Below are 23,729 nucleotides of genomic sequence, written 5' to 3' on the forward strand. Positions count from 1 at the left end.
CACAATTTGAAAGATTCTTAAATAGGGTAGAGCAAAATTATAATTTAGTTCTCAAAAAGTTATACATATATCGCTCTAGCTCTAGCTATGACTCACAACTTTTTCTAAAACAAACAAAACATTTTTGGAACTGTGGAGGCTAAATATTATAATCTATACTGGAATGTGGACTGGAGGATGGAATTAACATCGCTGTTCATTTTTTAACAGACATGGTTTTCCCACTGTCCTAGGAATGGATTGGATTTTGATGCCATTTCTCCAGCAGTACACTTTCCCTTGCAGGGTTACTGACTCATTATCATATTACAAGCATTACTCCCTCCTACCAAACTACTTCTAGAAGCACAATACCACCTATTGCTATACTAGATCCAGGGCTGGTGCAACCCAATATGTGAATCTAGCATTTTCACGGGATAGCAACCCCAAGGAGGGGGTGTCACACAGCTGAACCAGAGAGGTGCAGTCCAGTTTATTCTCACCACCCCTGTTGCTCTTCCTCCCGGCAGCCCAGACTCTGCCAATGCCGAGTTTACTCTTCCCCTCCCTCCATGACCCTGGCTGCTGCATCCAAGCTCCCTCTTCCCCCAGCATCCCTGACACTGCTGCTACTGAACTCCCACTCCCCCCAGAAGCCCTGGAATTGCTGCTGGTGGGTTTCTTCTCTTCCCAGTGGCCCTGACAATGATTCTCTATTTTCACTCTACCCCATGGCCCTGCTTTTCAGCTGGCAGAAGTCACAGTTAATACATCTGCATCCTAGGAGAAGTAGGGCCTGACTCACAGCATTAGCCACAATATCTATACGGCTTATACCATGAGCCTGGCCATATGTAGGAAGGAAGCTGACACTGTATTAAGTGCTGCTGTCCTGCTGGCTAGAAAGAAGGATCAGGAGAATAGGCCAACCACTCTGGGGATGGGAGAGGCAAGCACAGGTCAGAGAGGATCAGGAGGCGAGAGAAGAAGCACTGTGAGAGCTTTTGAAAGGATGGGGAAAAGCATGGTGAGAGCTTTCAGTGAACAGGAGGGAGAGGGGGTCCAGTGAAAGCTTTTGGTGGGTGGGAGGGAGGGGAGCCTGGAGAAGGAGCATGGTGAGAGCTATTCAGGGGTAGAAGAATGCAATGAATAGCTTTCTAGGTTTTAGGAGCAGGGAAGACCAAACTTGGAATGGGGGAACAAAGCAAGAGAGAGGACAGAGGAGGCAGAAGAGAAGACCCAGAATGGGGAGAAGGGTATAAGGAGAGAAGGCGGTGTTTTGAGGATTAGTGACTGAAGAATACAGAAGTGGGGAGAGGAGTACAGAGAGGTTGTGGTTAAGTCTTGTATGTTAATAATAAGGGCAGAAGCCAGGGCAAAAAGAGAGGACCTTGGATTTATTTATTTATTTATTTAAAAATTTATATTCTGCTCATATCCATTGTTCACAGTGGATTATAAATCAAACATACATAAAAAGCATAAAATCAGCAAAGTAAAATGTTAAATTAAAAATAACAATAAATCAAATCAACATACAAAATACTGGATTTAGGCATGGTGGCCACAGGGCAGAGAGGATCAGGGGAAAGGGAGGCCAGACTGTACCAGAGATCTGTTTGTAGGAGGAAGGTTTTTGAGGAAATAGTGTGGAGGGGTGAATGCTTTTCAGGGGTTGTAGGCTTGTGAACAGAACTTTATAGGACAATTGATAAAGGAAGGGCTTTCGGGAAAGGGGATGTGGGAAGATCTTTACAGGGGTGGAGGAATGAGGTGAGTTTTCTGAGCTCAGGTGAGGGAAGGCCAAACCTGGAATGGGAGACAAAGTGAGAGAGATGTCAGGAGTGGCAAGAGGAGAGATGATCTAGGATGGGGAGGGAGTGGTGTAAGGCGAAGGAGATAAAGAGGACCAGAGACTGAGAGAGAGAAATGGTTGGGGAGTTAGGGAGAGATCCAGGGAATGAGGCGGCCAGGGCGAAGGACAGAAAGGGAGGACTGATGGAGAAAGGATCAAAGATGGAATGAGAAGGAAGAGGACTGGTTATTTGGTAGATGGAGACAGAGAGGGAGAAAGGACACATGAAGGGGTGGGAGAGCGAGATCCCTGGACTGGGAGATGCAGGGAACAAATCCAGGAAGATAATGTAGGAGGAAGGGGATGAGGCATGGAGTGGAGATCATAGGACAAACAGGAGAGAAAAGAGGAAGAATAGGGGCGAAGAGCAAGCAAGAGACAAGGAGAAGAAGAGAAGAAAAGGAGAGAAGCAAGTGAAGAAAGCAGAGAGAAGGAAGAGAAAGTATTAGAATATCCATTCCAAAGGAGAGAAAGAAGGAAGTGAGAGAACTGAAGCAGCAAAAAAAAAAACAAACCCGATAACACTATAGAGAGAAAAAGCAAAAAAAGAAACATGGACAGATCAGAGGAAGATGCTGAGCCAGAAAATCAAAGCAAGGACACCAAAGGTTGGAAACATTTACTGTCTTATAGAGAATATTAATAACTTCATCAGTGTTAATATATCCTGGGACCCAAGTGTCTGAGTGGACAAGTTTCCCAAATAGAAGTTATATGGAATTTGTTGACTGATTTGATTTTTTCTGGTGCATGATTAATTCTTTTGTACCTGCCAACCCTGAGGCAAACTATTTTGTGATAATGAAACTCAAACAATGTGCTTTTAGGTATATTTTGAGAGAACCAAATGAACTTGCTCACTACTGATACTACAGGGAAGAAGTGTCCCAGATTCGTCCACCACAAATCTAATAACCTTAAATGGCCATCTGTAAGCAGTGTTCAGACTCATAAAGCTATTGTTGAAAAAAAAAAGAAGAGATGCTTGTGAAGAGTTCCATTAGAGTTCAAGGTGAGCTTGTGTGTGGAGGGGTGGGGGTGGGGGTAGGAGGGCTGGCACTGCGCAGTAATCATTTGCACAGGGTAGCACCAGCTCTAGCTAGACAACTGGCTCAGTCCTAGTTTAGGGGAGTAGTAAAGTTTGTATCTTTCTGCACCACACCACTTCCCCTTCCAGCTAAGCATTAATTTCTTGTTTTAGCTTCTGAGAAACCCAAAGCAGTTCGGCTATTTAGAACATATATAAAACACCAAGAGGAGCACATTCCATAGAAATCTAGAGGACTTACCCTAGAGGGAGTTTCAGTTTCTTCGAAGGGAAATTCTACGGGACGCTGGGAACGAGATCGCCTCTCTGTCGTGTTCCCCGAATGAGCAGTGGTGCACTCTGATGTGTCCTGCTCGACTGGCTGCTAGTGTCGCTTGCGGCACTCTGTGACTTGAACATTTTACGCCAAAAGTCTTGCGTCCAAGACGGCCCCATGCCATTTGTTCATCGCTGTTAGAAAGCAGGATACCTGGTTATTTTATGCCAATGAGTTCTTGTGCTATAAGAACGGACTGAAAGTTGGTTGGGCAAACATCTTAATCAGGATTCATGCTGGAAAACACTTCCCATACTGTAACCTAGTTTCATGCATAAAACAACTTGGGCGATACGCAGTACATTTTTATTTAACTTTTTTCCTTAATGCATCTGAAACTTGTAATATGCTTGTTTAAACCATAGCACAAGCTGGGTGAAAACAATTTCTCTTGCTGCTTTCAAATGGTTTGGGCTTGTTTTCCAAGGACAGGTGTTTCATACCAGTTTCAATCTGCAAATGAACTGTCTTCAATCTTGAAACATTTTTGTGACGAAGGTTAGTGTGATTTGTCACAGACTTGTATTTGTTGAAATGGAATGGTCAATAATTGCCTTAGCACTAACTGAAAAGAACCCTATAGAACCTCTCTTACATCATGAGGTCTTAAGGGGCAGTGGAGACTTACTGAGCTTGACTGGCCAAAGCACTTTATGCGGATAAAAGCCTATTTTATTCATGCAAATCACGCCTTTAAAATCAACTGTGGGTAAAATATGCTCGAAACCCAAACGAGTGTGTACTTTTGCCCACATTCCCAAGCAGGTGGTCCTGGGGAGGTGGAGTTGGGGAAGGGAAAGATTTCCAGGCATATCTTAGATTTTCGATGCACGCAGAATATTACGGTTTCTCCAAGCAGGGTGTAACTTTCTGCATGTAAGTCTGTGCATGGTTTGACCAACCCACAACATTTTTGAAGCGGATTTATGAACATAATTCCACTTTAAAAGTTCTGGTTGTTTGAAAACACTGGGCAACAATGAAAGTGTTACTGACCTAAAAAGGTTCTACTCTGTAGTATCTTGGATGTGCTGAACACAAATATGACCATGAAAAGTTTTTATTGGCTCTCGTTTTGAAGATATTTAATATAGTTCACTTTCTATGTTTAGTCGTGTAAATTTATCCAGTAGGACTGTAACATCCTAAATAAGCCTAGAATGATGTAATATTGCATAATACCATCATGCACACATCATCCAGAGTTTATTCCATCATTTTCTGATGCAATGCAGTTCTTCTGCCATGCTGCTGCTGAGTAAGCTGACGTCAGCAGTGTACTATATGAAGCCCAGTCAGAAAGGGTGAGCATTTCAAATATTCATGCTGGCTGACTACTGCTGGACACTCCGCAGAGATGCTCCCAAACAGGTGTACAAGAGACAAGCAAAGAAATCTAAGCCGTAGTCTATGACTTCATTTTTCAAACGGTATTAACCGTAGGTCTCCTACTATTGACATACAGTTCAAGATGTAATTATAATATTGCATATTACAAAACAACTAGAGCCAATTTTGCATTTTCACAGTCACATTCGTGTTTAGCATATGGAAATTTATATGAATTGACTAATTTCATTTCCGTAACATGACTTTTGTGAAAATGTGTTGCCCAGTGAAATTATCCTCTGTAAAATGATTATTTAATTAAATGACAATCTTGTATGTTACTAATAAAGGCACAAAAGAACTTTTATTTCAACCTTCTCACTTATTTATCAGTTATGTTTTCTCTTCTTTTGATTTCTTTTACTGTATGGATGTCCATTTATTTTTTTTAAATGCTTATTATAATTACTCCTGCCAACACCACATGCCTTTCATGGCTGCCAGGCATTTTTCTTTCAACTATAATCTCCCTCTTCACTTCTATGCCTTCAGTATTAAAAAGACATCTCTTCACAATGGGAGACATGAACCAAGGCTAACCTGAGAATCAATTTCATATCAACCAGGTTTGTCTATGGAGCTATGTTTGGAATACAGTATGAGATCTGTTCCAAAAGAATCTTCAATATGCCTTTCTGGAGAGCAGGTGTTTACTAAATTATATCATCTAAAGCTCTTTTTTCTCAATAATGTGAGCATTATCTTCACAGGGTTTCCAGGTACAGCACTATTAGGCATATATTTTTCAACTACTGTACTAGGAAGTCAATATTAGGTAACATGGAGAGTGGATAATTTACCTATAAGAACATAAGAAGTTACCATACTGGATCAGACCAAGGGTCCCATCAAGCCCAGCATCCTGTTTCCAACAATGGCCAATCTAGATTACAATCACCTGGCAAGTACCCAAACATTAAATAGATCCCATGCTATTAGTGCCAGTAATAGCTATGTCTATTCCCTAACGGTGTGAATTTTTAAAAGCCCTACACGTGCCAAAGCCAGCAGATATGTGCGTGACTTGGCCTGGTACATGCCATGCGGATTTTAAAACCAGCGCAGGTACGCACGTAACTCCCGATAAGCATACACATTTTTCTCACCAAAAGGGAAGGGGCGTGGTCTGGGCAAGCCGGGTCTGTAGCATAAATCCAGCGCATAAGTATTTACGTGCACAAGCATGCGCTGGGGTCCCCTACTGCTTAACTTTACTTCTACTATGACAAAAAAAAAATTACACTAGTTAGTGGGGTTTTAAGGGTCAGGGTAATAGTGTAAAAGGGAGGCAAGTTAGCTAGGGGGTTTAGGAAGTCCTCTACTTTTCTGGAGCAAACTGGGAGCATGTACCTACTAAAATTCCCCACACTTACACGCTTGAGAGGGCATTTGCGAGCACATGCGCACGTCAATATAAAATTGTACACGCATGTGCGCGTGGACAGCAGATATTATAATGCGTGTGCATCCACGTGCATAGGTTATAAAATCGGCACATCCATGTGCGCATGCCGGGCAAACGCACGCACATGTACGCATGCGGCGGGTCTTAAATTTTACTTCTAAGTCAACTTATTGAGGAACTTCTTATTTAGGGACTAGTTTAGGGACTTCTCCTCCAGGAACTTATAACCTTTTTTAAACCCAGCTACACTAACTGCCCTAACCGGATCCTCTGGCAATGAATTGCAGAGGTTAACTGTTCATTCAGTAGAAAAGAATTTTCTCTAATTTGTTTTAAATTTGCTACTTGCTAACTTCATGGAGTGTCCCCTAGTCCTTCTGACAGAATAAATAACCGATTCATATTTACCCATTCAAGTCCTCTCATGATTTTATAGACCTCTATTATATCCCCCCTAAACCATCTCTTCACCAAGCTGAACAGCCCAAATCTTTTTAACCTTTCCTCACAGGGGAGCCGTTCCATCCCCTTTATCATTTTAGTCGCCCATCTTTGTACCTTCCCTAGTGCAATTATATCTTTATTAAGATGTGGTGACCAGAATTACACATAGTACTCAAGGTGTGGTCTCACCATGGAGCAATAGAGGCATTATAACATTCTCCATTTTATTCACCATTCCCTTCCTAATAATTCCTAACATTGTTTGCTTTTCTGACTGCTGCAGCCAACGATTTCAATGTATTAACCGTTATGATGTCTACATATTTTTTCTGGGTGGTAACTCCTAAAATGGAAACCTAACATCATGTAACTACAGCAAAGGTTATTTTCAGGGACGTGCATTAGTTTGCGACAAAATAGGAAATATCGTCTATATTTCCTATTTCATTGCAGCTTGGGGGCCCCCGAAACGATAGGAAAACCCATAAAATTTCATGTGGTTTTCTTATCATTTTTTTTGGGGGGGGCGAAAGGGCACATAACCCCCCCCCAAACCCACCCCAACACTTCAGATTTAATTAATTACAATCCCACACCCTCCCAACTCCCCCCCCAAAACTTGCCTAAAGTCCCTGGTGGTCCAGCGGTGGTCCTGGGAGCGAGCTCCCCCTCTCGGGCCATTGGCTGCCACAAATCAAAATGGTGCCAATGGCCCTTTGCCCTTACCATGAGACAGGGGCTATCGGTGCCATTGGCTGGCCCCTGTCACATGGTAGGAGAAATGGATGGCCTGCACCATTTTTCAAGATGGCAGCACCTTACATCTATTTTTGCTTTTATTGGAACCTTTCTGTTGGGACACCCTAACTCTCCTGCTTCATTAGTATCCTTTGAAGATACCCCCTCTGAACCATGCACTGTTGAGTGACTGTTCATTTTACTCCTTGCTCTAGTTTAAAAGTTGCTCTATCTCCTTTTTAAAAGTTAGTGTCACCAGCCTGGTTCCACTATGATTAAGGTGGAGCCCGTCCTTACAGAAAAGTCTCCCCTTTCCCCAAAAGGATGCCCAGTTCCTTAGAAAATGGAATCCCTCTTCCCTGCACCATCGTCTCATCCACGCATTGAGACTCCAGAGCTCTGCCTGCCTCTGGGGACCTGCATATGGAACAAGGAGCATTTCAGCAAATGCTACCCTGGAGATTCTGGATTTAAGCTTTCTACCTAAAATCCTAAATTTGGCTTTTAGAATCTCCCTCCCACATTTATTTATGTCATTGGTGCCCACATGTACCACGACAGCCAGCTCCTCCCCAGCATTGTCTAAAATCCTATCTAGCTAACACGTGAGGTTCACCATATGAACATAAGAAATTGCCATACTGGGTCAGACCAAGGGTCCATCAAGCCTAGCATCTTGTTTCCAACTGTGGCCAATCCAGGCTACAAGTACCTGGCAAGTAAGTACCCAAACACTAAGTAGATCCCATGCTACTGATGCCAGTAATAGCAGTGGGTATTCTCAAGACAACTTGATTAAAAGCAGTTAATGAGCTTCTCCTCCATGAACCTATCTAAACCTTTTTTAAACCCAGCTACACTAACTACACTAACCACATCCTCTGGCAATTCCAGAGCTTAATTATGCATGGAGTGCAAAAGATTTTTCACCAATTAGTTTTAAATGTGCTACTTGCTAACTTCAGGGAGTGCCCCCTAGTCCTTCCATTATCCGAAAGAATAAATAACTGATTCACAAATACCTGTTCTAGACCTCTCATAATTTTAAAGACCTCTATCATATCTTCCCCTCAGCCATCTCTTCTCCAAGTTTAACAGCCTTAACCTCTTTAGTCTTTCCTCATAGGGAAGCTGTTCCATCCACTTTATCATTTTGGTCGCCCTTCTCTGTACCTTCTCCATCTCAACTATATCTTTTTTGAGATGCAGCGACCAGAATTGTACACAGTATTCAAGGTGCAGTCTCACCATAGAGCAATACAGAAGCATTATGACATTTTCCATTTTATTCACCATTCCCTTCCTAATAATGCCTAATATTCTGTTTGCTTTTTTGACTGCCACAGCACACTGAGCTGACGATTTCAATGTATTATCCACTATGATGCCTAGATCTTTTTCCTGGGTAGAAGCTCCTAATATGGAACCTAACATCGTGTAAATACAGCATGGGTTATTTTTCCCTATATGCATCACCTTGCACTTGTCCACATTAAATTTCATCTGCCCAATCTTCCAGTCTCACAAGGTCCTCCTGCAATTTATCACAATCCGCTTGTGTTTTAACGACTCTGAATAATTTTGTATCATCTGCAAATTTGATTAACTCACTCATCATATTCCTTTCCAGATCATTTATAAATATATTAAAAAGCACCGGTTCAAGTACAGATCTCTGAGGCACTCCACTGTTTACTCTTTTCCACTGAGAAAATTGACCATTTAATCCTACTCTCTGTTTCCTGTCTTTTAATCAGTTGGTAATCCTCGAAAGGACATCGTCTCCTATCCCATGACTTTTTAGTTTCCTTAGAAGCCTCTCATGAGGGACTTTGTCAAATGGCTTCTGAAAATCCAAATACACTACATCTATGTGTTTACCTTTATCCACATGTTTAACCTCTTCAAAAAAATGAAGCAGATTTGTGAGGCAAGACTTGCCTTGGGTAAATCTATGCTGATAGTGTTCCATTAAACCATGTCTTTCTGTATGCTCTATGATTTTGATCTTTAGAATAGTTTCCTCAATTTTTCCTGGCATTGAAATCAGGCTCACTGGTCGATTTTTTCCTGGATCGCCACTGGAGCCCTTTTTATATATTGGGGTTACATTGACCACCCTCCAGTCTTCAGTTACAATGGATGATTTTAATGATAGGTTACCTTCGCACAAGGCAGGCAAGTTACCAAGCAGTCCACCAGTCACCCAGCTATCTGCATTTCTAATAATCGAATCACCAACTATGACAGCTGTCCTACCCCTTTTCTCCTGGGCAATAGTCCTAGGAGACTCATCCTTGTTGCGAGAGGACAATGCATCATCTGCATACATGGGAATGCTCCAAATTTGGCCTGGAGACTCCAGAATTATAGAAGAATTACCAGGTCTCCGGGCCAATACCAGAAATCTCCGGGTGCTGCAGCAAAACCAATCTGCTTGGTCCCAGAAAGAAGAAAGGAACGTCATTGGTCTTGCGCGGCTGAAAAAGGAGGAACTCGACAGGGATTTCTACCATCTCCGGACCTTTTTAACTCTTAACTTCACTTCCTTGTGACACCACCTGCTCCTGCACAGTCTGTTTCCTGTATCCAGCCACTGGCCCGCCCCATCCGATTTGCCTTGGCCAATCGACATTGCAATTTCCTGCCCGTGCATCAAACGAGGAGTAAGAAACTGGCAGCGTCCACTTCCGCAGCACAGAAGGAGAAGGAAGAAGCTGCTGCTGCTCCAGGAGCTCAAGTTAGAGTCTGCTGTTGCTAGTGTGTTTTGAAAAGGGGGGAGAGAGAATGAATGAGCATTTCTGTGAGAGTGAGTGAGTGTGTATTTGTGTAGGAAGAAGAGATATGAGAGTGTATGTAGGTGAGTAGGAGAGAGCTGAGTGCAAGTGAGCATGGGTGTGAAAGTGAGTGGGCATGTGTGTATGGAAGAGGGAGAGACATGAGTGAGTGTGAGTGTGTGTGTGTGTTGGTGGGAGAATGGCAGAAGTAAAGGTGTAAATGGACATGTGAGAATGTGAGAGAATGAGCAGTGAAAGTAAGTGTGAACATGTAAGAGTGTTTATGAGAGCAAATTTGTGAGCAACCGGTGCCACTGTGCAGTTACCGCCTCCTCCCCTGCTAATCCATGGTAATCTCAGGGTGACTGGAAGTCAAACGTTCCCAGGTATGAACATCTGGAGCTCAGGTCCTTGGCTACAGAATCACTTCCTGCTGCATCAGGATGATGCTCTCTGACCAAGAAACCTTCCTCCAAGGTAACACTAGGCTCCCAGACTGGAGTTGGGACTTGGCTACTATATCCCTAAAGGTCTCATGTATATATCTCTCTGTCTGCCTCAGCTCCTCCAGGTCTGCCACTGTAGCCTCTCATTCTCTGAGAGACAGGAGCTCTTTGCACCAGGTGCACACATATATCCTCTCACCGGCAAGTAAAAAAATCATACATGTGACACTTGATGCAAAATCCTGGAAGGCCTCCATTTTGCTGCTGGACTGATGCCTTCATCTTAATTTTGTGTTCCTAGTTAAGTTTAGGTTACTATGGGAATAGCACCTGGCTAAAGATAGTCAGATAAATTGACATAAATATTCAGTGGAGCACTGCAGATTAGGCACTCTACAGAATATAGCCAGATAAAATCTTTAATTTATCTAGCTAATTTTAGGTCCGTTATCCAGCCCAAACTTTGCCAGCTAACTCATCCAGTTAACTTGGAATATTGGAGTTAGCCAGATCATTTATCCAACTATCATAACACCTCGAACTTATCTAACTAACGTTTATCCAGTTAGTTAGTTGGATAAGCCAGAGGAGTTCATAGTGGTGAGAAATTTCAGACTCTCGGTTTGTCTGGCTAAGTCTTGTACTTATCTGGACAAACCATCTGAATATTGACCCCCTAAGTCAGGGCTTCCAAAACTGTGAGTCAGGACACAAAACGGGGTCACAAAACCTTCAAATGGGGTCATAAGTGCCTCAACTGGCTGCAGTAGTAGTAGTAGTAGTAGTAGTAGTAGTAGTAGTAGTAGTAGTAGTAGTATAAGTTAAGCTTGGGACCTATGAGCCAGAATTCATTCACAGGCCCTGCCATTGCATGAGTGTGCGGTAACAGGAAGACTTGCATAAAGAGGGTTTAAAGCTTCTGCAGGGTCTATGAGCTTGTATAGGCTCAAAAGCCCTGCGCTGACTTTCATTGCTAATGCTTCTGCTTGCAGATCACCTTCAGGTTTGCAACCACCATGAGGGGAGAGGAGGACTATGTGTGCACAGCCAGTGGAGATTGCCACTGTTCCTAAATCCTCACCCATCAATTAACTTACCCAAGAGAAAAATATTGCCCTTGTCATCAGCGCATGTTATAAAATACAGGGTCAGCGCGCGCAAGACTGTGCAAAATCAGCAGCCTGTGTGCGCCGAGCAGTGCAGCCACCCTCCGTTCCCTTCGAGGCCGCTCCGAAATTGGAGCGGCCTCGGAGGGGCGTAACTTATGCCTGCCTCGGGCAAGTTACGCCCGAGGCAGGCGTAACTTGCGCGCGCCGGCCAGCTGCCGGCGCGCCATGTTCCGGTCCAGGGCTGGTCCGGAGGCCGCGGCCACGCTCCGGAACGCCCCTGGGCAATAACCACGCCCGTGGCCCCTCCCCCGGAATGCCCCCGATGACGTGCCGGCCGTGACATGCCCCCCGACACCCCCCCAGGAAAGCCCCTGGACTTATGCGCATCCCAGGGCTTGCATGCACCGCCGAGCCTATGCAAGATAGGCTCGGCATGCCCAGGGGGTGGAAGGGGCAGCTTTTCGGGGGTTACACGCGTAACCCTTTGAAAATCTGCCCCGAGTGAAAAAGAATTTTCTCCAATTAGTCTTAAAAGTGCTACTTGTTAACTTCATGGCATGCCCCCTAGTCCTTATATTATTTGAAAGTGTAAATAACCGCTTCACATCTACTCATTCAAGACCTCTCATGATCTTAAAGACCTCTATCATATCCCCCCCTCAGCCGTCTCTTCTCCAAGCTGAACAGGCCTAACCTCTTCAGCCTTTCCTCATAGAACTGTCCCATTCCCCTTTATCATTTTGGATTCCCTTCTCTGTACCTTCTCCATCGCAACTATATCTTTTTTGAATAAAGGCAGGCCAAATCATTCCATATTAACTAGTATCTCCTTTAAGTCATGGTCCATGATCCAATTATTTAGCATTCAGAAATATTAAGACATTTGTTTTTGCAGGCCTTCCCTTGATTTCATTCCTTTTTTTATGTTTGTATCAGGATTTACACATTTGGTTCTGAGCATTATTTAATTTATTTTTGTGTGTGTGTACATTGTTTTATATGTCAGTTTTATTCTTTGAATAATCGCTTATGTTCAATAATTTTTATTCAGAAAACAAATACATCAGCTCTTGGCAAACACCGAGCAAAATGAACAGTGTACATATTTCTAAACAATATAAGAATGAAACAAAATGACAAAAAGGGAGATGAGAAATCTTCCACTTCCCATATCCCACCATACAGATCAGCAATGAAATATAAAATGTAAATTTTAATACCCGCATGCGGGTGTCCATGTGTGTGCGATTCCTGTCGCGCGCAATGAATGCGTAAATTTTATAACATGCACACATCAATGTTAGCGTGTTATAAAATCCACTATCGGCAAGTGCATGTGGGCCGAATCACGAGCATAATGGGGGGATTTTATAATATGCGCATGGCGACGCGATAGGCCCTATTTCCAATTCCTTCCCAGTCCACTCCAATAAAGGAGGAGGGAACTTCCTAAACCCCCTGCCTTTTCCCCTAAAACCCCCCTAATTAGCCTACATTTTTTTGTTTTACAACTTACCTGCTCTACTGTGCAGCAGCAGGTTGTGCATGCCAGTCCGATACCGGTGCGCACTGTCCCCGGCCTGCCCATGCCCCATCCATGCCCAGATCCCACCCCTGTCCACTACTTTTTACACAAGCCATTTTTTGGTGTGTACCGAGAGATACGCGCATGGCCACAGTCCTTTGTAAAAAGCCTGTGATACGTGTATGGCCCCGCCTTGCACCTACCTCCCGGTATATTCTCACATAGGGCTATTAAAATGGGGCCGTAATAGCACAATAGAACTCCAAGATGTGAACCTCATCTCAATGCAATAAAAATCAATATATTCTACCCTCCCCAAAACCCCTTGCCCCCAAGCACTCAAAAACAGATACCACTATTACAAAATAACTGATTCAACCAATAATCATTACAGCCTTTATTTGGTCACATATATATAAAAAAGAAAAAAGTATGAGTAAACAATTCTAATTTTTACTCATCTCATGACATAAAATGGTGCCCCCCAAACCAATCATGCCATAAGAGCCTGACTACTCAGCCATTAAGAATTAAACCCTGAACACGATGGGGCAAAGTTTGAATATAAAGGAATTATGGGACATCATATTATCCATCTTCATCATGTTGTGTAATAGGTTCCTCCAGTGCCAAAATGAAGGAACTTCCTTCCCTCTCCAGTGTATTGAGATTAGTTTTTTCCCCATAGCACATGCTTTAACTAACCCCCAATTACCCATTCCCAAATAATCAAGGGAGGAAGGCAATCAAAAAGGAGTAGATTGGTGTGAAAGGAATCTGCACCTCTAACAGTTTCTTCAGTAGGCCACAATTTATTTTCGCAAAAATGATTAATTGGTGGGCACATCCAAAAAGTATGGGATAAATTATGAACGCATGAGTAGCATTTTTCACAAATGGCAGTTATTGAGAACTTAGCTCTAAAAGCCAACTGTTGGGACACGCACGCCCATCTGTGAAATTTATATTACATTTCCCTAAAATACATATTTGCCAATACTTCTGACAGATGCTTGAAACCAGATTGTAATATACAAGAATCAATTTGGAAGACTCCTTCACTATTCCATCTATCAGCCGAAATTTGACAATTGCTCTCCTTAGTGAGATTCCTGAGAGTTTTATGTAATTTAGATAGGGATAAGCATTTAAAATCTTCAAATTAAAAAAATCATATAACGAAAAAAATGGATGAATATAAATTGACCCTAGGCAATGTCCCAATATAATGCCTTAGTTGTAGATAAGGAAAATAACTGGAGTCATTCAACCCAAATTCCTCCTTCAATCCCCAAAAAGATACATCTGACCCTCCTCATCTAGTATGTGAGTCAATTGACTGATACCCTTAGTTGCCCATAAACAGATCCCTGCAGAATTAATTCCAGGAAGAAAATCCAAATTCCCTGTATGGGCAGTAAAGGTGAACAATGGCCTGATTTTCCCAAGAGTCTTGCTAGCCGGAACCATGCCCATCGTAATAGGGCAATTAAAATGCTGCTTAAATATTGTTTTGGAAGCTGTTTATGTTAAGCTTGTAAGACATGTTGCAAATCCAGAGGGGACACTAAAGCTTTCTCACCCTGAAGCTTCACAAAATAAGACTTTTCCAACACCCATTCCCTAATGAGTCTTAAAATACTGGCATGAATATAAAAGTCACTCAATCTGGAATCCCCATTCCACCTCAGGCCCAGTCCCTTTTAATTATTACAAAGGGATCCTAGGCTTCTTCCCCCTCCACATAAATTTCTGCTGCAACTGGTCGAAGGACCTTGCATCTTTTTGCCTCAATTGGAAAGGGAGATTTTGGAGCACATATAGCCACTTTGGCAAAAAATAATTTTAAATATATTAATCTGACTACCCAATGACAATGGCAAATCCCGCCAAACCTGTAATTTATCCCTTATAAATGTTAAAAGTTTGGAAACATTCAAATTATAGAAGGCCAATAAATCCAATGAGATTTGCAACTCCAAATACCGAATTGTTTTATTAGCCCATCATAGAGGGAAACAATCCTCCCCAACCCTCTTTAACTGAATCCGGGAATACCAATGCTTCAAATTTATCCTTGTTCAACTGTAGCCTGGAAAATCCCACATATGCTCCAAAGACAGTTAAAAAATCAAGCGATGTAATCCGGTCAATGAAAAAAATAGAATGTCATCGGCAAAAGCAGCATATTTAAACAGCTCCCTTTCACTGTATCCAAAGGCTGAATATAGTCCAACAGATGTTCTAGAGATAGTAAAAATAAAAGTAGAGCCTTGTCTAGTACCACAAGCAATCAGAAACATATCCAAATACATACTGTTAGCCACAATTATTGATTCCAGTTGATGGTATAATAACTTAACAGCAATGAAAAAGAGCCTCCCCCCACCCCCATCCCATTCTACTCAGGAGATAAAACAAATAACCCCATTCAACCCTGTTTGCCTTTTCAGCGTTGAAGATGATCACGAGAAAAGGCTTTCCCACTCATTGACAGAATTCTATTGCCGCCAGCAATAATCTTACATTAGTCAAGGCATAGCGTCTCCAGACAAAACCAACCTGACCTAGTCTAATACATTTAGGAAGGAAAACTGCTGTGCAACCCGCCAATATTTTAGAAAGCAACTTTTGGTCAAAATTTAAAAGGGAAATAGGCCAATAAGAAGCCGGAGAGAGGGTCCTTCCCAGACTTCGGTATGAGCGTAATCTGTACAGAAATTGAATTGAACTGGATATTTACCTCTGCCAGTCAAAGCATTAAATATTAGGCTTAAAAGTACACACACTAAGTCAAACAGAATTTAAAAAAATTCTACACCATATCCATCAGGCTGTGTGCCTTTAGATGTTTTGCTTGACAAATGCCAACAGCAATCTCCTCACTACTAATTGGTCTATTCAGCCAATCCAGCTGATCCTCTGTAAATTTGAGTATACTTAGGACCAGATCTTAAAATCTACACGCGGGCGTAGATTTGTTCACGCAACCCGGGAAGAATTTCCCAAGTAGAATTAGTAAGCTGCCCTATTTTTGTCCTCAAAGCAGAAACATAATTGTATCCCCTATATGTCATAATAAGATTCAAACACAAAAGCAAAAGGCAATTAGAACTCGCAAAATAAACCACAAAATCATTGAAAGATTGAACTAAATCCCTCTATTGAACTAAATCCCTCTATCCCTTTTGTACCCCCAATCCCCATTAACTTCCCTATTTTTTTTACCAGTAGAGATCACACTCTTTACAAATGGTATATCCAATCCCCTCTCCGTCATCGACCTTGAACCACAACTGAATTGTGCACATACTGCAGTTCAGTAAAAGAAAAAAAATGCAGTAGGAAAAAACTGCAAAAAAGCTTAATCTGTACAGTGAATCCAAGAAACAGAATGAAAAATGCAGGCGTAAATTCACAAACGGGCTGATTCAGTAAAATGCGTGGGAGAGCAGGTGATATCGCTATGATATCGCTATGATATTAAGTCGGAGGGTGTAAAGAAAAGCAGTTTTTTCTGCTTTTCTGTACACTTTCCCGATGCCGGCCGAAATTAACTCCTGCCTTTGGGCAGGCATTAATTTCTGAGAGTAAAATGTGCAGCTTGGCTGCACATTTTACTTTCTGTAGTGCGCGGGACTAAGTAATAGGCTCATCAACATGCATTTGCATGTTGAGGGCTCTATTAGTTTCGGGGGTGGGGGATTGGACGTGCATTTTCCACGCGCTATTACCCCTTACTGTATAAGGGGTAATAATAGCGCGTGGAAAACGCACATCCAAACAGGGGCTAATGGTGCACTCAGCCTGAGTGTACCCTACTGAATCGGCCTGTATGTCACATAATGAGAGTATCTGCCACCACAAAACCTCCGAATCTTCGATTCTTTCTCATTCTCCTCTAGCCTGAGGAATACATGTCGAAATATTACTGCACACCCTGAGTTCAAGTCACATCATTAACTGAGCCCTTGCTTGAAGGCCGAACACCCTACAACTCGTTCACAAACTTTTGGGCCTCAACTACACTGGAGAACCAGCGAACACCTTTAGAAGTGGCCACTTGCAGCTTCGCTGGGAAAATCAACACAGCCCAAAAACCCAATTCAAAGAGCTTGGAGTACAATGGCGCAAGTGTGCGGCGCTGCATCAAAAGCACTGCCGAATAGTCTTGGAATACAAGAATTCTTTTGTTATTGTAACAAAATTGTTTCCCAGCTTGCAACACCTGCAATATTTCAGTTTTGTGCGCAGAATTGAGCACCTTCACAATAACAACTAGATCTTGTCGGAATTCACTCTCTTGAGGCCCAGGTGATGTGCTCATTCAAACCTCAATTTGCTGGTTTTTCTCTGAAAGTCCAAGCTCTGTGATGATCCAGGGCTCCAAAAAAGGCTGCAATTATCTCAGCAAGATCTATTTTCCAGATCTTCATGTTGATCAGAATACTTCTGCAAGGTTGACTTCAGCAAGGAGACAACCTTTTGTGCCATGAGGAGGCCATCTTGAGTGTCCAAGACTTTCTGATCAATTTCGGTGAAACACCTTTCAGACTCAGTCATAGTGACTGAGGTTCCAAGGCCTCTACAACAGCCACCTTCATATCGACAATTGCCACTGACTGCAGATAAGGATTCTGAATTAGTGGTCTCCTCTGCCATATTAGATTCTGGCGATTTAGGTTTGTCCTTTTGTCTCTGTTTTTTGGTGGTTTGCATGGACTTGACACCCTGGGCAGTATACAAAGTCCAAGAAGATTGTAAATCTACACACCACTCGAAAATTAGCTGTTATTTTGCAGTTGATGGGGTAGATTAGCTGAATGCAAGCCGAGAAGGGGAATTACATCCTCTCCCCTTCACATGATCTGAATAATCACTTATTTATGCAATTGATTTTGGTGAATGTATATGGTCCATTCAGTATTTTTATTGTTCCTTTCTCAGAGTTTCGACAGAAAAACATGGTGAGTAAAAAATGTTCTAAATATATAAAAATCACAATCCAAGGGATGGGGTTGTACAGAACAAAATGATTTATGGATCACTAGTTGGGAGTGCTGTGGATCAAAAGCTTTCCATCACAAATGCTAATTTGTATTTCCCAAATAGCCCCATACTAATCAGAGTCAGAAAAGTTGCTACTTTGACTCCTCTCTTCAGTGCGCTCCATGGATGCATCTTAGATAAGTTCAAAAACCTTGTTATTCCACAAATCCTATACAACAAGGTTCCAAAAATGCTTCATAAATCACAAAACCACACTCTGTAAATCATGAACCAAGAATTACAAGCCATGATTTGTGAATCATAAATTGTGATGTGTGAACTGTACCACAGGACTACAAACAACCCTTAATAAATCTCAGCTGAGAAGGGGTTTTGTTTTGTTTGTTTGTTTTTTTTACTGAATATGCATTGCAACAGATAAACTGTAGGTATCTGAATCACACATTTTCAGCCTTTGGAATATTTGTACTGTACAAGTTACCATAATTTGCACAGCAAGGAACATCTGCAAGCAGTGCAAAAATGAAAACAAAAGTAGATAGGGTTTGCCATATTGGGTCAGAGCAAGGGTCCAGTATCCTGTTTCCAAAAGTGGCCAAGCCAGGTCACAAGTACCTGACAGGATCACAAGGGACAGACAGATTCCAGGCTGCTTATCCCAAGGATAAAAAGTGGATTTCTGCAACTCCACCTTAATAATGGTTAATGGACTTTTCCTTCAGGAACTTGTCCACATCTTTTTTTAAACACAGCTAGACTAACAGCTTTTACTACATCCTCTGGAATTCCAGAGCTTAATTATGCATAGAGTTAAAAAAATGTGTCTCTTATTAGTTTGAAATGTATTACCTACTAACTTCATTGTGTGTCCCCTTGTCTTTGTACTCTTTGAAAGAGTGAGCAACTGATTGTTTAGTCGTTCCACTCCACTCATTATTTTATAGATCTCTATCTTATCTCCCCTCAGCCGTTTCTTCTCCAAGCTGAAGAGTCCTAACCTCTTTAGCTTTTCCTCATAGGGAATTGTTCCATCCTCTTTATCATTTTTAGTCACCCTTCTCTGTACCTTTTCTAATTCTGCTATATCTTTTTTAAGATGTGGGGACAAGAATTGCACACAATTGTCAAGATGAGGTCGCACCATTAAACAATACAGAGGCATTATGATATTCTCTGTTTTATTCTCCATTCCTTTCCTAATAATTCCTAGCATTCGGTTCTGATCTGCTGCACTCAGTTTATGGCAGAATTTGAAAAGAGTTTCTTTTGCCCAAATTAATTTGAGCAAGTTGTTTGTATCCCGATATAAAGAGTATTTTGAAGAATTTATGAATTATGTGTTAGATATATCAAAAATGGTAAAAAACAAAACAAAACCAAAAACCTCTCAATATAAGGGTTTCTATTCTTAAGTAGTTAGGCACTGTAAATTAAAGCATTTATTTTCCAGTTAGTGATTGTTTGAGAGTACATAAAAATCAGTTTTTCAGTGTTTTTGTGGCACAGGTATTGTCGCTGGGCACCTTTTCCGGCAGAATAAAATGCATATATTTGTGCAGCTGATGAGTCATCAGCATGGAAAAGGCACAAAAACAGAGCAGAAGACCAAGGCAGGCAAAGGAAGGGGCGAGAGTATCAGGGGAAGAGGTATTTTCCTGCATTTATCTAATAAGGACAATTTGTTTTATTCATAGGGGGTGTTTTATTGGTTAAACCCTAAAATCAGAAGATCTACTAATAAGTAGCCTAAAAAAAGTTCAAATTTAAAACTCAGCCCATCAGCCTAACACCTCCTTTCAAAATACGTTTTTTCAAATCAAAGAACCTTCAAATCCTCCTACTCTATGTCTCACCAGGACTCCTCGAACACAACCTGTTCCCACTAATTGAAGCCATCACAAGCAACGTTAACATGGACATTCCCACAATTATCCTGGGTGACTTCAACCTCCACATGGACGAAACACCTCTCTCAACTACATGCGAACTCCTCTTGGATACCATGACAGCAATTGGCTTTACACAAATAATAAAAACACCCACTCAAAAATCAGGACACACACTTGATCTAATATTCATTAATGACAAAATCTCAAACAACAACCCACCCACTGCACACACTATTCCATGGTCAGATCATAATCTCATACAAACTAATTTACATATGGAAAATCCCGTCATGGAATACATCGAATGCAACAAACCATGTTCCACTGAAGAATTAATTGAAATATTACTGGAGTCCCTTAAATCCTTAAACAAAAACGACACCAACTCCGTCATAAACTCCTGGATCTCCATCAATGCAGAAATCACAAGGACAAAATGCCCAGTTATCAGGAAAGAAATTAAACCATCCACCAAATTTAAAACCCCCTGGTACACCCCAGAATTTAAAAAAATCAAACACATTCTAAGACAAGCCGAAAAAAATGGAGGAAAAAACCCTACCTCCCACCTTAAAGACAAATTCAGAACCATCCTATACATATACAGAACTGACATTGAGAAAGCCAAGCGGGATTTCTATGTAAGGAAAATACATGACTATCAATTCAATCCCAGAACCTTATTCACATATGTCAAAGACCTCACATATCCAACCCAAAACCCTCCCACAGATTCCAATCACACAAAAACCTGCGAAGATCTAGCCCAATACTTCAGTAACAAAATATCAGACCTAATCACAAAAAATCCTCATGTGAACGAAGAAACTACTAAAATATCAAGCACATCGAACTCCATCTGGCCACATTTTGAGAACGTTGCCTCCTCCAAAATTGAAGCAATCATCTGAAAAATAAATCCTGCTGCACATCCTCTCGATCCCTTTCCAATAAAAACCCTGAAGCAAGTTTCTAACATCATTGCCAGGCCTATCACTCGAACAAGGTATTTTCCCAGACACCCTTAAATGTGCCGTTATTAAGCCAATCCTTAAAAAACCACAACTTCAGGAATCTGATCCAGCAAACTTCAGGCCCATCTCCAACCTTCCCTTCATAGCCAAAATCCTAGAGAAAATTGTAAATCAACAACTATCTGAATACCTGGAAAACCATAACATATTTCTTCCGCCCAACACAGTTTCAGGAAATTTTTCAGTACAGAAACACTTCTACTCTCCCTATCTGACATGATCCTAAGAGGACTCAATGGCTGTTCCTACCTACTAATCCTACTTGAAATCTCTGCAGCCTTCAACACCATTAACCACAAAATATTGCTAAACAGATTGAAAGAAATTGGCTTATGCGACATCACAACTGGTTCAACTCATACCTATCAGACAGATCATACAAGGTGAGACTAAACTCAATAGAATCTAAACAAATACCCATCCCACATGGTGTCCCGCAAGGCTCATCCCTTTCTTCCACCCTCTTCAACATATACGTGCTACCCCTCTGTAAACTTCTGACCTAGTTAAGCCTAACCTACTTCATCTATGTGGACGACGTTCAAATTCTACTCCCCCTAAAAGATACCCCCGAGAACACCATAAAACTCTGGGAGAGCTACCCATCAACAATAAAACAGTTCCTATCACAAATGTCCCTGTCACTCAATCAAAACAAAACTAAAATCCTATATATATATATATATATATATATATCCAAAAACTCACTTCAGCACTCAGCCCGGACCTCAAATCATTGCAACTAAAAAATCAAATTGTCTTTACAGTCAAAGACCTTGGCATCGTACTCGATGGCGAACTAAACTTTAAAAAATATATCAATACCTTGATTAAAGACGGATACTTCAAACTACAGGTACTAAAAAAAACTCAATATATACCCAAGATTACTGAACTATACTTCAGGCACTACTTTTCTCAAAACTATACTCTGTAACACCCTTCTCCTGGGCTTGCCTGCAGCCACCCAATACAGCTACTGCTGTATTGGGTGGCTGCAGGCACAATACAGCTACTGCAAAATGCAGCAGCCAGAACACTTACAAACAGTAAAAGATCAGACCATATCACCCCTATACTCAAAGAGCTATACTGGCTACCCATCCCATACAGAATTCAAGACCTTAACCATCATTCATAAAATACTGTACACCGATAAAACTGACTGGCTGAATGCGGCGTTACACTTTCACGTCCACCCCAGGAACCTTCGCTCCACAAATCAGGGCTTCTTAAAACCCCCTCTCTGAAATCGGCACACTTGAATACAATAAGGGAGCGTGCTCTATCATTAGCTAGCCCTACGTTATGGAACAACCTCCCGGCAAAATTAAGAATGGAACCTACAACCCAAACATTCAAAAAAAACCTAAAAACATGGCTCTTCCAAAAAGCCTTTATATCAATACCATGACACCAATCTATAACACTGAGAAGGAGCAATTTAGTTACTCTTAGAGATACCATAATTGCCCACCACTGATTCTCGTTAAAAATGCTTACAATGACAAGAAAAAAAACCATTTCTATAATTGCAACTAATGTTAATTTCTCTGTTATTATCAATTAATTTCTCTGTTAATATCTGTTAATGTTGATTCTGTTTAATATAAGTTCATACCTGTTAATAATTGACACTAAGTTTTACTGTAAAACAGGAAGACACTGATCCTCCTAGTTCATTTGTTCTCTGTAAACCGATGTGATATGCCAGATCAAATGTCGGTAAACAAAAATAAATAAATAAATAAAGTAATATGTAACAAATTTAAAGTAAGCAATTCTTTTTCTTGCACTTGACAATTGTTGCATCTGTCGGTCGCAGATGGCTGTGACCGCTCTGCCTCACCTCTTTTTTGCCCTTCTCCGCCTCCATGGGTAAGATGGCTGCCTCCGGTGCCGAGTGCCAAAACCCTCAGTGTCTCCAACTCAGCATGGGCGTCCCTGTCCGCCATGCTCCTTCCCGTGGCCTCCTAGGGCGCGTGCGCGCATGCTGCCTACGTTTATCTACACGTCATGGCGGGAACCTCGGGGGCGTCCCCACCGCTTGACGTTCATACTTCTGGGTATTTAAGCCTCTGCCTTACTCAGAGTTAGCAAGGACTTCGGTTTAGCTACTCCGACCACTTCTAAGCTGCACGCTTAGACTCCTTGCTACCCTCCGGGGTATCTCGCTCCTGAAGAAGCTCTGGGCACCCGCTGCTCAGGGGCCTCTTGCTTCCAACTACCCTTCGGGGTTTCTACCACCAACTAGACAACCGCTCCTCGGGAGTCTTTCTTCTCTTTTCAGGATCCTGTGCTTCCAGGTACTCGCTCCTCGAGGGCCTATCCAGCTCAGAGTATCCTGCATCACAGACCTCAGGTCCCACCATCACCATCCACCAGGGGGATTCCTGCACTACTCTTCAGTGAGTACCTCTATGATCCAGCTCTCCAATTCCACCCATCAGGTTTGGCTTATCCCGCTCTGTGGAACACTACCAACCTTCTACATCTGAGTGAGACCTAAGCATCTGAGGCTGTCTGAACGTATTAGCACCTTGCTGGACTTCTGTGCTATATCCTCCTGCTCCATTACCATCATTTTACAGCAGTACAATAAAGCTTTCTATCTCCAGTGTCTGCTCTCTGAGTCTAGCCTATCGCTGTGGTGCCCCACCCCATGGGAGGAGTCATCACCACTGCGACTAAGAGTCCACACTATGCCTCAAACCCAACAACAATTATCTATACAGTGAAATTACAGATTTTTTTTTTACTTA

The 23,729-nt window shown here is 41.9% G+C and overlaps 1 protein-coding gene across 1 annotated transcript in view; it reads right to left on the reverse strand.

The window, feature by feature from the left end:
• Positions 1-23,729, reverse strand: part of UNC80 (unc-80 homolog, NALCN channel complex subunit) — a 437,997-nt gene that overhangs the window by 313,884 nt on the left and 100,384 nt on the right. The window contains 6 exon segments of the mRNA XM_029606152.1: positions 100-104; positions 3,127-3,151; positions 3,154-3,169; positions 3,172-3,242; positions 3,245-3,301; positions 3,304-3,335. Of these exon segments, the coding sequence (XP_029462012.1) occupies positions 100-104; positions 3,127-3,151; positions 3,154-3,169; positions 3,172-3,242; positions 3,245-3,301; positions 3,304-3,335 (206 nt within the window).

The sequence above is a fragment of the Rhinatrema bivittatum genome, chromosome 6 (genome assembly GCF_901001135.1).
Source record: "Rhinatrema bivittatum chromosome 6, aRhiBiv1.1, whole genome shotgun sequence".
In the NCBI taxonomy this organism is placed as follows: Eukaryota; Metazoa; Chordata; class Amphibia; order Gymnophiona; family Rhinatrematidae; genus Rhinatrema; species Rhinatrema bivittatum.